A 14,452-nucleotide genomic window follows, 5' to 3' on the forward strand; every position below is an offset into this window, starting at 1 on the left:
CCAGCGCCCCGCAGTGCTAGGATGTGGGGATTGCAGGTTCTTCGACACAAATACGGCCGACGGAAAATTTGATTTTAGATTGACTAGGACGCTAGGATTACAAAAAAAAAAAAGTCATGTCCATTTACGACTACGAAGAAAGTAGGCAGATAGTCACATCAACAACTCACTTTAGTCGTTGCTCAAAATTAAGTCTTGCTTTGTGTGCAGCTGTAGGGCGTTTATAAAAGCATGCTAACTTTTGTGATTGCTTGACGTTTTGGGTTATTTTAATATGAGTAGTTCCTTGGCATCTGACACCCCAGTCTGGCACTGATGTTTCCTCTATAAACTGCTTCATATATACAGTCTTGGTCGCTGACTTCATGGGATCCGAGGTGTATTGACAGCACCTCTGTCATACACATTATGCTTTTCTCTGCCCAATATAAATTCTGCCAGTGCCAGAGGTGGTTAAATCACCAATCAACTCACAGAGGTTTGTCAGGACCAAATTGTTTATATTCAGTAATAATTACCTTGGCAGTCCCTCCGCTGGACACACTGTTAACACAACATTGAGTTGAGAAAAAACATAGGTCATTTGTGGATAAAATGCTCAATTTATTCATATATCAAATTATTAATTATGTACACATTTGAATTCAATGTTATCCGCCACAGACTTTATATTATGACACCTTTCTCAAGGTAATATAACTTAATATGATGACTGTTTGTCGTGTGTATTTTGACTCTGGCCCAGTGTAGCTGCCAGTCCACCACTGAATGAGCTGGAAAACCAGGATTCTGGATGTAATGTCACAAATGGGATCATACAATCACACAGTTTAAACATAAATACTTTTTTTGTTTTCATTTTTTTGTGTGTTTTTTGTGTTTTTTGTGTTTTTTTTTTTTTTTTACTGAGCTGTGTTTGACCAAGTAGTTCTCTGAGAGTTTAACTTACTGTGGTACAGTTATGTGAAAAAAAAACAAAAACAAAAAAGAATTAAATAAACATACAGTATGCCTCAATATATACACAGGAAACATAACAAGTTACTGTTGACTCATTCTGTTGCAGCACCAACGATAGGTTTCCCCTGAAGAACCTACCACACAGAAGGAAAAGCTAAAAAAAAAAAAAAAAAAAGAAAAAAGAAAAAAGAAGTGTAATAAAAAAAATAAACTGGTTCATAAATTAGAAATGACCAAATCAACATAAGTACCTATTCAACATGACAAATCTTTATGTAACCGGTACATAGAACACACAAAAATACTAATTTGACATTGGCATTATTCTAGAAGGCAAATAAGCAGGTAGAGGTAGAGCACCATCTGTAAAGATGTACAGGTCCAACTGGGCAGGACCAAAGACGGGGGGGAAAGAAACCATGAAAACAATGTCAAATATAGCCTTTAATCAGAAAAAAAAGAAATACCTAAAGCATTCACTCATTATCCACATGCTATTGCACTCATTATAACCTTAAGTTCGACAGTGCTCCTACCAAGAGGCCTGGCTCACTCTCTCAGGTTAGGCCTCTGCTTCGGATGGTCTGGGTGTGCGATGCGTTTGAGGGGTGAGACGCGTGCGATTTTACGGTTTGGATAAAGGTGGCAGCTCAGGTCCTACCCTGTGATCAGGGAGTACAATGGGTCCATATTCAAGCCGACCTAAGCACCATTTGGATAGGGATTTTTTTTTTTTTTTCCCCCACAGAAACACTTTTCAAAAAAACAACGATCGATAAATACTGGTAATACACTGTTCTCCTTTGGCCACTGTGGCCTGGGTGTTCCACAGACGTCGAGTTGTCCCGCTGGACGATAGTTGCTCCTCATTAACGTTTCCCGAAACCTGCAACTAGCTCTTTGGTGGGAAGCGGCTTTGCAGCCTTGAAATTAGGTCGTCCGAGTACACAGGTTTACACCACAGTGGTGTTCATGTCAGAAGAAGCAGACGGGACCAATTTCTATATGCCGCTGACTGTTGTGCTGCAGTGTTGGGAGTCGCTGTATGTCCACGATAGGGAGCTGACGACTGTCCTGAGTATAGAAGAAGAAGCGTGACTGGTGCCAGCTGCCATCTTGGATCTGGAGGAGGATGAGTAGAAGAAATACATAGTTCAAATTGGTAACACAAACACTGTTACATAATGAGTTTCAATGTCCATTATAAATTACACAAATGGCATTGAGACTTTTAGGAATGCTTTTGTCCGTGTTGCCAAGTAGCTTTCTGGGAAAACAAACGTTCAAAATGAATCCCATTTTTCAGACCAATACCATAAGCTCTGCATTCATTAAATATAGAAAAAATCTGCTGCTAATTCTCTAGATTCAATTCCTTCAATATGATACAACGAGCCCAGTAGGTAACAATTACCAGCATCTGTTGGGAAGAAAGCTCATTGCGATGTATGAGCACCCAAATTTGTACGCTCACAGCCGTGATGTAACGTCAGCCTCAGCGATTAAGCGATAGATTGAAATGAGAGCGATCGGCTCGGTGATCCAGCGGCTGACTTCAGCGTCACTCTTTCGTCAGAAAATTCCATATGGTGGAAGGCAGCCGCCCTGATGTTGATCCCAGCTAATCTCACACTTGTGTCTCATAGAAGCTGTGATGTCACAGTAACAGCACAAAGCACAGCAGCTTCTTTTACTCCATGGATTTTTGGAAAGCACATGTTTTATGTTGGATGCTGCATCTTCTTCTTTTTAGTGGTGACCTCAGCCAATCGCCTCCACCTCACCCTCGTCCTCTCACACCAACTGACCTCATGTTCTCTTTCACTACATCTATAAATCTCTTCTTCTGACCGCCAGTGTCAACCTCAGCGTCCTTCCACTGACGACTGTCCCTCCTGTGTTCATATAGGAACCATCTCAGTCTGGCCTCTCTTGGTTTATTCCCTAAAATATCTACGTAATATGCTCGGTCCCTCACATGCACTTATTCCTGATCGTCCTGGTCACATCTACGTAACCACTAGCTTTGCCGCCTGATCTCCATAGTCTCTAAAACAGCCAGCGTCCTGGGCCCGACCCCCGTGATGTACATCTGTCCTGTTGTTCTTACCTGATCCAGGCTACTTCTGCTTCTACTTGTTTTACCTGACAGGTGAGGCCCATCAGCTATGCTGAGCCCTCCAGCCTCCTGATTGGCTAACTGCATCTACCACACGCCTATACATAGAGAGAGATGTGTAATGTCTGACGAAGGTCTGAGTGAGAGCTGAGCAGCGTGCGGGAGCTTCTGTTTGATTGTGGACTGCCCTTGAACTCCTCCACATTCTTTATCTCTACTCTCTGTAACCTCAACGTCCCACATGGGTTCCCCTCGTTCATACATATTTCCCGGCTACTCAAAGAAAGAACACACATCCGGTCCCCATTGACATAAAATCACAGCCAGCTGTGCGCTCCGCTGATTTCAAACCAAAATTGCTGTTTGGCACGTGAAAATAGAGAAAAGCAACACGCAATCACTCCAGCTGTGTCTTCGTCTGGCTCGTCACCTTGCAGTCGTCTTGTAGCACGTGTGGTTCAAGTAGTGTGTCTTTCTCAAACGTCTGTTTGTTCCAGCCGGAGAAGCGAGGACCGGTGTCCTCCTGCGGCGTGGACCCCGTGGAGCCGAAGCCGTCGGAAGGCTGGTGGTTCTTGCAGTGGAGCGTGACGTGGTGGCTGGCCTCGGTGCTCAGCAAGTGGAGAAATTTCATTTGGACTTTGTCGACACCAAACACCATCTGTTTTGCGCAAAGCGATGAACACGTGTGATCTGTCAGCTTAAGGAAGTTTTGTCGGGATATTTATTTTATTTTTTTGTTCATAAAGCTGTGACAGATTAAAATCAAATGATACATGCACCAAATGATCACACAGACTGTTTTCTCCTCTTACCTTATCAGAGGCCTCTGGATGTAAACAAGTCTGCCCTCCCGCCGTAAAGTTACAGAAAACCTTGAAAGCGTCAGAAGTGCAGCCCAAGTTTGGATCAACCCAGAAGAGACCTGGCAGCCAAACACACACACACAAAAAAAGCAAGTTCATTTCATTTACACAAATCTTACCGTTCAAAGGCTTATGTAACATTATACCTGGCATGCATTGGACTCTCACCATCATTAAGCTTGTGTTGACAGTTGAGCAGATCCTTGCAGACACGAGCCGGGTTCTCCCGCGTTCCCAGAGGCTTTTTGATGCTCTCGATCACGGTGCTGAGGTAACGGAGCGTCTTGAGGATCTCCACGTTCTCGTCTGGTAGACTCATCTCTGTGTTCATGAAGCTCTGGGTAGGTGGAGGCGGGGGCAGCACAGTGAGAATTGGCAGAGCCTCAGCGCCCACTTCATAAAGCACCTCAAGAAGATTGTCTGCTTTTGCTGGGATCAGGCAGGTATTGATGCTACTCGCTACATTCCTCTGCATCAACTCATTTTTTTTTTGATGAGTGCGTGTTAAATCAGGCGTGACTTATTGGCTGATTATTTATCCCGTGATCATTACCCCGCTGGTAAGCCCTATCAGCAGAAAATACATAAGAATTACATAAATAAGCTGAAAATTCTGCTGATTTGCCATTCGTTCAGCACATTCTCCCCATCAACGTGGCTTCAGTCAGTGCCTTACCTCTGTCCTGAGGGCAGCGTTCGACTCAGATAAGGCGTGGCCTGCCAAGTCATCATACATGACCCTCTGCGGATTCAAAATCAACACATTTGGTTAATGAAAACACGGAGGATTCGATGGCCCCGTCCGTTGTTTTTCAACGGAGAGATTTTAATCGGCGGGCTTGTTCGGCCGTAATAAGGAAAAACACGGCAGTTTCAACAATCATGCGGTTTACAGAGAAAACTTTAATAGGATAAGAATACACCTTAATGCCAGAGGAAAGCAGTAAAATAACTCTTACATCAACAATCCCCCACATTCCAGGCTTCAGTAGGGGGAAGAATAACACATTCCACTCAGCGCAAACACCACAGTTATCATATAATGTGTGTCTGCGGAGGCCTCGGATGTACTTTCTTTTTTTACTCCGTTTTGAATTAGTTCTCAGAGGAAAAGGTCATTCGCATAGAACTTTGATCGCAGAAGATAACACAAGGGGAGAGGGCCAACCAGCGACCTTCACGGACAAAATTACAGCCGGTCTTACTGAAAGTCACTGGATGATTCTCTAACTTGTTGCGTATGAGCAAATACTTGGACAATAACGCACTCGCTGACACTCCTACGGTGCTCAGCGGTCGACTTTACAAGAAGATTCTGTGAAAACTTCAGTCAGCGCTCAGAACGTCTTTGTGGAAACTATAGGACGGGATTACAATCCCGCCAAACTGGGATTAAGGTATACATCAGGATGACGACAGATGGCTTAGTCAGTTTTAAAAGCGCGACATTCCAAACACGAGAGTGCACAAGAGGGGCTTTTCCTACACGCTTCACAGACAATGGCATTTACATCGATGTTACAACTGAACAACTCAAGTCTACATGAGTCCCATTCATGACTTACCGTTGGGCCTGGAGCACCAGGAGGTCCCTAAAAAGGAAAAAGAAAGGGACATAAAACACAAGTAAGTAAGACATCTGAGTTGTCTGTCACGGCTGTAATTACTTCCTCAACAGGTGACATGAGGCTTTTTATTTTTAGGGATATTAAGCCACAAAACAGCTTCATCATATCTTGTTTTGTAAAGATACACATTGGGCAAATTGGCTTTTATTCTGGAGAGGCAACGACACATAAATGAGAGTGAAATGTCAGCTCCTCTGAGTGCCCTGTGTTTATGGACTTCTTTTGCTTTTTACTTAAAAAATAAATAAATATATATATATATATATATATATATTGCAATATTATTTTTCCAATATGGAGCATAGCGATTCCTCAAAAGTGAAGGCGAAACTCCAAACACTTACTCTCGGCCCTGGACTTCCCTGTGGTCCTTGAGGCCCCTGGAAGTGTTAAAAACACAGCATTAAAAAAAAAAAAAGGGGTAAAATTGTGCAAATATTAAATATTTTTACACCGTTTGTCCTGGCGAGCTTACGGGTAAAGCCGCAGCCGGCGTGAGCTTAAGGACAGTGTGTATCGGGGGAATTCAACTCGAGCCGCACGTTGGACTCACGGTTTTTTTCCTGCACCGAGAGTTTGACCGCGTGCCACACTGTACATAACCCAAATGAATGCCCACTGCCTCCTCTCTGCAGAAGCTGCCCCGCCGCAGCTGGTTTGTATTAAGTCTGTTTGTACAGTTTAAGAGAGTTTATGTCTACACATGTGAGGGGTGCGCAAATATTCGATGTCCACGGGCGCTGGAGAAGCAGGACGGGATAAGGGATCCATTGTGCAGGCCGGCGTGTGTGGGGTGTCGTGTCAATCGGAGGGACATTTAAGCCGACTGAAGCCGAGGATATTACTCCGGTGGGCATTACGGCCCGGGCGAAGGGGATTGCACTGTGGTTTGTCACGCTAACATTTTGACAAGGCATTTCCTCGCCAGCGTTCACACTCGGGGGAGGCTCGGAGAGCGAGAGGCGAGAGGCGACGGCTGGCCGCGCGATGAGCAGGAGTGCTTATTCTCACTCAGCCGGTGGGGTTCTGCCCAACGGCGCAAAGGCCTGGAGCGTGAAGGCTCTTAGGGTGCCTTGAAATGTGACCTTTGACATCTACAGTTAGTCTGATGCAGCAGCCACCTTGTGCGTCGCCACGTCATCGCCACGCTACTCTCAAAATGTCAGGGGGAATTTGACTTGCGGATGAAATTTCAGATTGCACCCAAAAAATGCACTAATATACGGAAAACTGTTTCCGTTTTCTGTGCATTTCGCCCCAAAAGCGCTGCACTGTTTGCGAGCGCGGCGCATATAACGCATTGCAGTGAAGCACAACCGCGTTGTTGTTGCACGGCATAAGAACATTTAATCATATTTCAAAGCCATATTTCAACTCAGTATGACATCATCAGCCTGTCGGACTGCTTCAGTGTTGGGAGCGCTGGTTTTAAATCAGATCGTACCATTTCGCCGCTGATTCCTTTCGGACCCCTCGGCCCCTGTGGAAAAGAGGAACAGCGTAATTAAAAACACCATTCATCTCACGCTGTGCATGATATATAGCATGGCTCAACGAAGCACCGCTTCCAGAGCGCCACACCTCGTGTGCAATGACATTGTTGTTACATAATTCTCATTTCAAGCGCATAAAGAAACCTACTGGTTTCCCCATGGGGCCTATCAGTCCTTCTGGGCCGACGGGTCCAGTAAAACCCTAAAATAAACAAACAATGAGATGAGAAAAATGTTTTCGTGTTCGCATTCTTCAAGAGTTGGTCACCAGTTTGCCTCCACATCAGTAGAGGAGGTCTCTGGGTTTTATGCAATGGTGCTTCGTTTTCGAATCCACCCCTGTCTGACGCTGTGACACTGAGCACGTGCAGAAACAGCAATGGAACCAACAATTTTTATGACACTTACCAAATTACCCATGGGGCCTTTGGGGCCGGGAAAGCCCCTGAATCCTACATCTCCATTAGGCCCCTGTTAGAAGACACAAGTGTTGTCATCTTGAGTGTGTCATCCACCAGGAACTCATGCCTTGGTGCGGTGTTTCTCAACTGGTGGGTCGTGGAGCTGTTTTGATTGGGTCGCAGATTCGTGGGCAGTTTCCCCTTTTCTTTAAAAAGTGATTTTAATATTTATATATATATACACATATATTCATATATGTATTATTATAAAATGTTGGGCATTTATTTTGCAGGACACGCAATTTGATTATTTCTGTAATCCAATGACTAGATATGACTGAGATGCGCTCGCATTTTTATCTTTGTGGAATAAATTTGGGTCGCGACTTCATGATAAGAAAAATAATGTGGCTCCTGAGACTCCACCAATAGAGAACCACTGCCTCAGTGCTTTTCTTCACCCAATATGAAACCGTCTGTCATACTACTTGATGTAGCAGCTTACCATTGGCCCTGGAAATCCCTGTAACCCAACAAACCCCGGATCTCCGACTTCGCCCTATGAACAGAACGACATGAACAACATTTTAATAGCAAAAATGTTTAAGAAAAAACGCACGGCGCGAACGTCGGTAGTACTCTTATTGTTTGCAAAGTCTTTCTTTAACACCAACAGGTCCACCAGACACAGTAGGAGCGGAGAAAGTTGATCTTTCATAAATGTCCCTGTCTGTTTCAAAGAAGTAGGGCACACAAGGGGCCCATGTCTGGATCAACAGTAGCCCCAGACCGCAGCCAGACACCCTGCGGGAGACGCAACAGTGCAGGGTCAGGTGTCACTACCTATTGGGTGTCTGAGCAGCGTCTGTCCTCCGGGGTGGCGGCCACTGTGTTTGTGCAGCGAGTCGTCCACATCCTCTGGACAGCTCTGCTTACAGGCCGACGTCTTTGAGCAAGAAAACGACGCAGCGAAACGCTGTAAAGGGATCAGACCCAAAGGGCCCCGGCCTGCTCTCCGTTTCCCGAGCATCAATGGAGGAAAATGAAGCAAAAAAAAAAAAGAAAACAGCCGAGGCAGGCGAGAGCACGGGATTGAATGTTGTTTATATTTTTTTTTCTTCTTTTCGGGGGGGCGGGGGAGTTACATAAGTTAAGTGGAGCACCTTTTTTTAATGGGCTCCGGCGTGAGGGATCTTACATAACTTGGCCTGAGCAGGCGGAATGTTTCCATTCCTCGGTCTCGCCCAGATAATTTGCTTCACCACTCGGGGTGGAAAAGTGTCACACGCACATTTCAAGCGCCACCACAGAATGGCCATCTAAACCCTTGGAGGCTATATTTAGATTGACTATATAGGCTCATGAAAATGCTCCTTTTGCTCAGCATGGTATCAATGTGAGAGGAACACAACACACTGACAGACCTGATAGGATTTAGAGAGTTCAAAGAGATGCTGCTGTTGCCATTAAAAAAATAAAAATAAAAACCTTCTACCCTGTCGAGCATCACTAAGAATATCATCACCATAAACTGGACCCAAGAACTGGTAGGAATAAAAATAACCAAGTAATTATATGGTGTTATTAGGATGAGTTGAGTTTGCTTTCCCTTGAAAGATCTTTACAATTTTGTCGTAACAAAAAGAACACCTGGACCGAGACTTTTCAATTTTTCTATTCTTCATTTCGTCTAATATAGACGAGCAGCTTGATGCCGTTGTTGCTCGCATTGTTGCCTCACAGCAAGAAGGTTGTGGGTTTAATTCCAGCCAAGAGTTTGTATGTTCTCCATGCGTCTACACCGATTCCCTCCAGGTTCCCCAGCTTCCTTCCTCATTCATTCCCATTGGGGTAACTGGCAGCTCTACATTGTGTCTAGTTGTGGATGGTTGGTTGGATTCCCCCAGGATTGTTGACAACACGCCTCACCAGTGTGATATTGGACTATTAATGCTGTGGCTACAAGACCTAATCCAAAACGTATTTTTGCTCGAGTTAAAGACGGCTGTTGTTCTTACCGGTTGTCCTTTGGCCCCAATGTCACCTTTCTTTCCCTGGTCACCTGCAGCCCCCTCCAGACCTTTCATTCCCGAGGTTCCTCTGTCACCCAGCAGTCCTGGATCCCCCTAAAAACCAACAGAGAGACAGAGGTTAAAAATAAAGTGCAATTTATGAGACTGTTTTCTTTTATTACTTCAACAATGTGTGTTTCTACCTTTTCACCAGGCGGACCTCTTTCTCCAGGTGGTCCAGGTGGTCCCACTTCTCCTCTGGGACCTGGGCGACCAACAAAGCCCTCCGTTCCAGCCGAGCCTCTCTGACCCTGACCGTAAATGAGAGTTGATGTCAGTCAACGTTGCCTCACATCACATTAAGACAAATTAAATAATAATGAATAAATAAAAATATACTAAAAAAAATAATAATAATAATTTTTAGAATAATTAAGAACATTTTACCCCCAAATCTAAATCTTGTAGGCCTCTTCACACTGCTAAACTTTAGCCTTTTATTGTGTAGGTTTTCATTGAGGCAACATATCAACAAGGGAAACTCCGACTGTCCCTGCCGAGCATCTCCGCGGTTACTTACAGCACGCTGGTCAAGACCTGCAAATTCAGCAGTTCCTTTGACCGGAAAAAAGCAAAACATACTTTTATTTTCTGCCTGCTGGTACGTTTTTGGGTTACCGGCTTGATGATAAATATTCAGAACCTGTGACAAATACTGATCCGAAATACCAAAGGCGTTCTTCTGCGTATTTGGTTCCACTACTCCTGACCATCAAAGTCTCTCTGAGAAGATGCAGAGAGTCGATCGTAAACTTGATGAGTCATCAAGGTTTTTGTTTTTTTTTTCTCCAAAGAAATCACATTCATGTGTTTCAGGCAAATTTGTGGCAACTGAAATACTTTGAAATACTAACAGCAGGGTGAGCGAGGTGCAGTTTAATTATGATGTTTGATGATTTTAGGAATACACACACACACACACAAGAACACAAGCTGTCGCTGCCAGGGAAGAAAACTGTGGACCTCTGGACTGATGAAGAAGTTAAGTAATGAAAAAAGAAGTTCAAATGGAAGTTCAGACAGAAGGAGGTTGTTCTGTTCAAGTCTGCGGAGAAACAGGCTGCAGGTTCTCTTCTGTCATTGCTCTAAATTGAGATGGATAAATCATATCTGCAGGGTGACATTAGCATTAAGTAGCATGGAGCCTGGAATGGGCCGCCGTGGTCTCATTTTTCTATGGCTTTAAAATGTGTGCTGCCTCGCAGACGCCTGTGCAAATGACACACAGTAGTTATAAAAAAAAAAAAAAAAACGTGACTCTTATTCATCATGTGAACGTGAGCGCTGATGTGCGCAAAATGCAAAGACCCAGAACGCGATCAAGACAAAAAGGCGACTTAACCACGATGACAGAGTGAGTGCGAGTGCAGCCGCTCACCACAAACCCATTTTCACACAACAGCCCCCCCCCCCCGAGTGACGGCTACCGTAGCCACACATCCGCGTGGAAGTATCATCACCGCTTCAAAGGAAGCCCCCGGTTCTAACGTGACAAGCCGCGGCAACATAATTCAAAAATGTTGCACCTCGAGTGTGACTTTCTATCCAAACACATCTCCAAGTGTCGGAGCTACAAAGACAAACTCGCCCCCCCCCTCTGTCTTCTCCTCGGCTCGGTCGTCTCTCGACGCCGCGGCGCTCCTAGAAGACTGACGAGCTGCTACCGAGCCGCTGTCTCCAAAGCTCAGACCGCAGCGGTTTCCTGCTCCGCCGGCGCTGCGGCTGGGCAGAGGACAGCAGGCGATATTAAAACGCCAGGCTGAGCGGCCCGTAATCTCCGACACCGTCTCCTGTTCATCCATCACCATCGGCTGCGCAACAGAACACCGGGATGCAATTGCGCGTCACTGAGAGCCCCGACCTGCAGGTGCCGCAGAGCTCTTACGCAAGAAAAAGAGCCTCGGTGTCATCGGGATTTTTGATTTGAAATTGCCAAACAGTGCGCTGGTGTGTTTTTGTGTGGGCGGGTCTCACTTGATGACTTTGGAAAATGTGAGGAAGCAGCAACTCTTCACTATGTACGTCAACTCGGCGCCATCCTGTGATCACGTCTCATCAGTTCCAGCAACAGATTCATCCAAATCTAAATCCCATAATATTCAAAAATCAGTTTACCAGAGCTGTCTAACAGCTTAAGTTGACTTCTTTGAAATGACAGTGCAAATTAATGACAAAATAAATAACTATACAAGAGTCAAACCAAAGCAAATTCATATTTTCAGTGCCTCGCCAAGCCAGACACGCAACGCACACAAAACAGACCGTAAGACAGAAACAGCAACGGGAGAAGAGGGAAGAAAACAACAACAACAAACAAAATCAGAAAGCCAAAGCTGGAGATCTGTGAACAGAGGGCCTCAAAATTCTCTTCCAGAGTTGTTGTAGTTGGGGAAGGGGGAGATTTGAGGGTAGAGGGCAACTGCTTCGCTGGAGTCCTGGATGAAAGCAGCAAGTTGTGATGTAACTCTCTGGTTCAATTTGCGGGGAAGAAATATGACGAGCACATGGGCGTCCTCTTAGCAAAGGCATCCAGCCGCTTATGTGAACGTAAACGATGCAGTAAATACAAAATGAAAGACATGATGAAGAAAACATTCAGCCATGAGAGGGGGGGGAAAAAAGCAACTGTGATGAATTTGCAAGGTCTCCGTACGCAGCACTCTGCAGTGGGAAAATAGAATTTAGCAAATAGAATTTCCAGATTTTGGCTCGTTGTGATGCTTAGAAGTGAAACAAGAGGTTTAGGCTGCTGGCGGACACAGCTGGCTTAAGAAAATCTATCTCCAAACATGAGTCACAGATTGCAGTCAGTGAAGGTTTGTTTCTGTTTCTCTACTATTTTCAAATTTACTGCATGTGTATTTTTTTATTTATAAAAGAAGCTGGAGAGGAATAGGCCGCATATCTCTCCCTGCTAATGAAAAAAAGCAACATTGACGCTGTCAACGTGAACATCAATGTTTGAAATGAGATTAGGCGGAGCTTTTACACAACCTTGTGCAAAATGAAAAACATCAGATGAAAGAAGAAATGCTTTCCGCCTCTGGACTAACAACAACCCTGTGCGGAGCATCCGAGACCGATCCTGCTGTGCTGCTATTTGGATGAACCTCCTGTGACGCAGCCAGAAGAAGTTTGAGACATCAAACAGCGCTTGAATGATCTCAGCTGCAGGTCTCACACGAGAAACTAAAGAAGAAGCTTCACCAGGAAAAAAGGTCTCCTCTTCCGGTGGGCAGACAAGGAGCAAAAAAAAAAAAAGGCGAACAAAATAAATCACGGTTGCAAAGTAATTGGCCACATGTGCAAAGTCGATAGAAGGCGAAGGGAGAAGTTAGTTTGTTTGTTTAAACGCCTTCACAACAGAGCTCAGGTCTGCGATGTTAATTACGCCCTGAGCAGAGGGATGGAAACATTCAACTTCAACCCTCAGTTATGTGAGAAAATCTTCCAATTCCTTCCGTGACCCACATTCTCAGTGCTGAGCAATGAGGCTGCGCACAGACAGGCATGTCATTATTTGTTGAGCATGGCTTGGAATTAATTAAAGAAGGTAAGACTTCACTGCAAGGCTAATTTTTCTTCTGAAAGCCAAACCATTTATTGACTTTCTTTTTAATGGGCTATTTTGCTTCTGGCGACTGCCAAAACAAAATCTGAGGTGGAATTGGAGGAAAGCAATTGGAGTTGTACTTGTCTCAGTACCGGTCTCTGCAACCACTGGAGGCAGTGGACTCATATTTATTTATTTTTTTTTAAAAACACAATATGTAACAAATGCTACACTGCACGGCAAAAATAAAAAAGGGCCTGAAAATGAAAACTGTCTAACTTCAAACACTTCCACTGTGTCCAAACTGCTTCAGGTGATTACCGGTCGTCCTGCGCTTCCTGGTAGTCCTTGTACGCCAGTCAGTCCTGGTGGGCCATCAGATCCTGGGTATCCCCTCAATCCCGTCAGTCCAGGTAAACCGATGGGCCCCTGCAAGATTCAGCAAATCATAAGATTCACATCATATATTGTTTTCTTTTTTATGATGGTCCCACTGGAGGCCCAGTGTTGTGAGTTTTAATAGTCTTTTTTAGCACATGCTGCAAATAGGGGTGGGGAAAAAAAAATGATTCTTAGATTAACTGCAATTATGAATTGAATCGTAGCCCTCGGAATCGGAATCGAATTGATTGATTGAAACGAATCCCAGTTGTCTCATGTGATCTCATGTGGGACGGTGCTCATGCCAGCTGTGATGTCACATGGGTTACATAACAAGGACCTCAGCAGATTCATGTTTGAAGCTACTGTAGAAATCGTGATGGTTCAATGTGGCTTCTTCTTTTTTTTATTTTTTTACTTTTTCAATGTTATCAATGTAACCGGACCCCCCCGCCCAACCTGGCATGTGAGCGCACCGGCCGCTGGTCACACCACGCACTCGGTGTGTGTTTTAAAGCGAGGGAAAAGTGTGGGACTCACCTCAACGCCAGGAGATCCACTCAGCCCCCTCTCGCCTTTCTTTCCCGCTGGGCCCTGGGTAAACACACAGACGTAAGGAGCGAGACGCACATGAGTAATCACCGAAAGGCACACGCACGCCAGTGCATCTCACTGGCTCACGTGCGTTTTTAAAGGCCGTGTCTAACAGGGAGTCTTACGGAAAATCCGAGTGCGGGCCCGTTTCTCCCGCTTTCCTCGGCGCAGGCGGCGGTGAAAGAAATACGCCCGACTGTTTAAACGTGCGTTGGGCTAAATCACGCCGGAGGCGCTGGCATAACACCGGCGCGGAAAACACGGCACGGTGTTGGTTTTAACAACAACAGCATCGTTAATTCGTTTGCGCACTCACGCACCCTTATGGGCGGATTTTAGAGCCAAAACACCCTCGTGTTTTGTTGACACACACACACACACACACACA

At 45.0% G+C, this 14,452-nt stretch overlaps 1 protein-coding gene across 1 annotated transcript in view; it reads right to left on the reverse strand.

Annotated features, from left to right (window-relative positions):
• Window positions 1–582: 582 nt before the first annotated feature.
• col24a1 (collagen type XXIV alpha 1 chain) overlaps window positions 583–14,452 on the reverse strand; it is a 75,988-nt gene continuing 62,118 nt past the window's right edge. The window contains exons 46-60 of the mRNA XM_076045375.1: window positions 14,011–14,064; window positions 13,411–13,518; window positions 9,680–9,787; window positions 9,483–9,590; window positions 7,970–8,023; window positions 7,472–7,534; window positions 7,212–7,265; window positions 7,015–7,050; window positions 5,915–5,950; window positions 5,508–5,534; window positions 4,619–4,684; window positions 4,111–4,279; window positions 3,892–4,001; window positions 3,510–3,737; window positions 583–2,082 (exon numbers count right to left, since the gene is read on the reverse strand). Coding sequence (XP_075901490.1) covers window positions 1,936–2,082; window positions 3,510–3,737; window positions 3,892–4,001; window positions 4,111–4,279; window positions 4,619–4,684; window positions 5,508–5,534; window positions 5,915–5,950; window positions 7,015–7,050; window positions 7,212–7,265; window positions 7,472–7,534; window positions 7,970–8,023; window positions 9,483–9,590; window positions 9,680–9,787; window positions 13,411–13,518; window positions 14,011–14,064 — 1,368 coding nt within the window. The 3' untranslated portion in view covers window positions 583–1,935. The remainder of the gene's footprint in view (window positions 2,083–3,509; window positions 3,738–3,891; window positions 4,002–4,110; window positions 4,280–4,618; window positions 4,685–5,507; window positions 5,535–5,914; window positions 5,951–7,014; window positions 7,051–7,211; window positions 7,266–7,471; window positions 7,535–7,969; window positions 8,024–9,482; window positions 9,591–9,679; window positions 9,788–13,410; window positions 13,519–14,010; window positions 14,065–14,452) is intronic.

The sequence above is a fragment of the Nelusetta ayraudi genome, unplaced genomic scaffold (assembly GCF_046127955.1).
Source record: "Nelusetta ayraudi isolate G7.1 ecotype Tasmania unplaced genomic scaffold, CSIRO-AGI_Nayr_v1 ptg000084l, whole genome shotgun sequence".
Taxonomy (NCBI): Eukaryota; Metazoa; Chordata; class Actinopteri; order Tetraodontiformes; family Monacanthidae; genus Nelusetta; species Nelusetta ayraudi.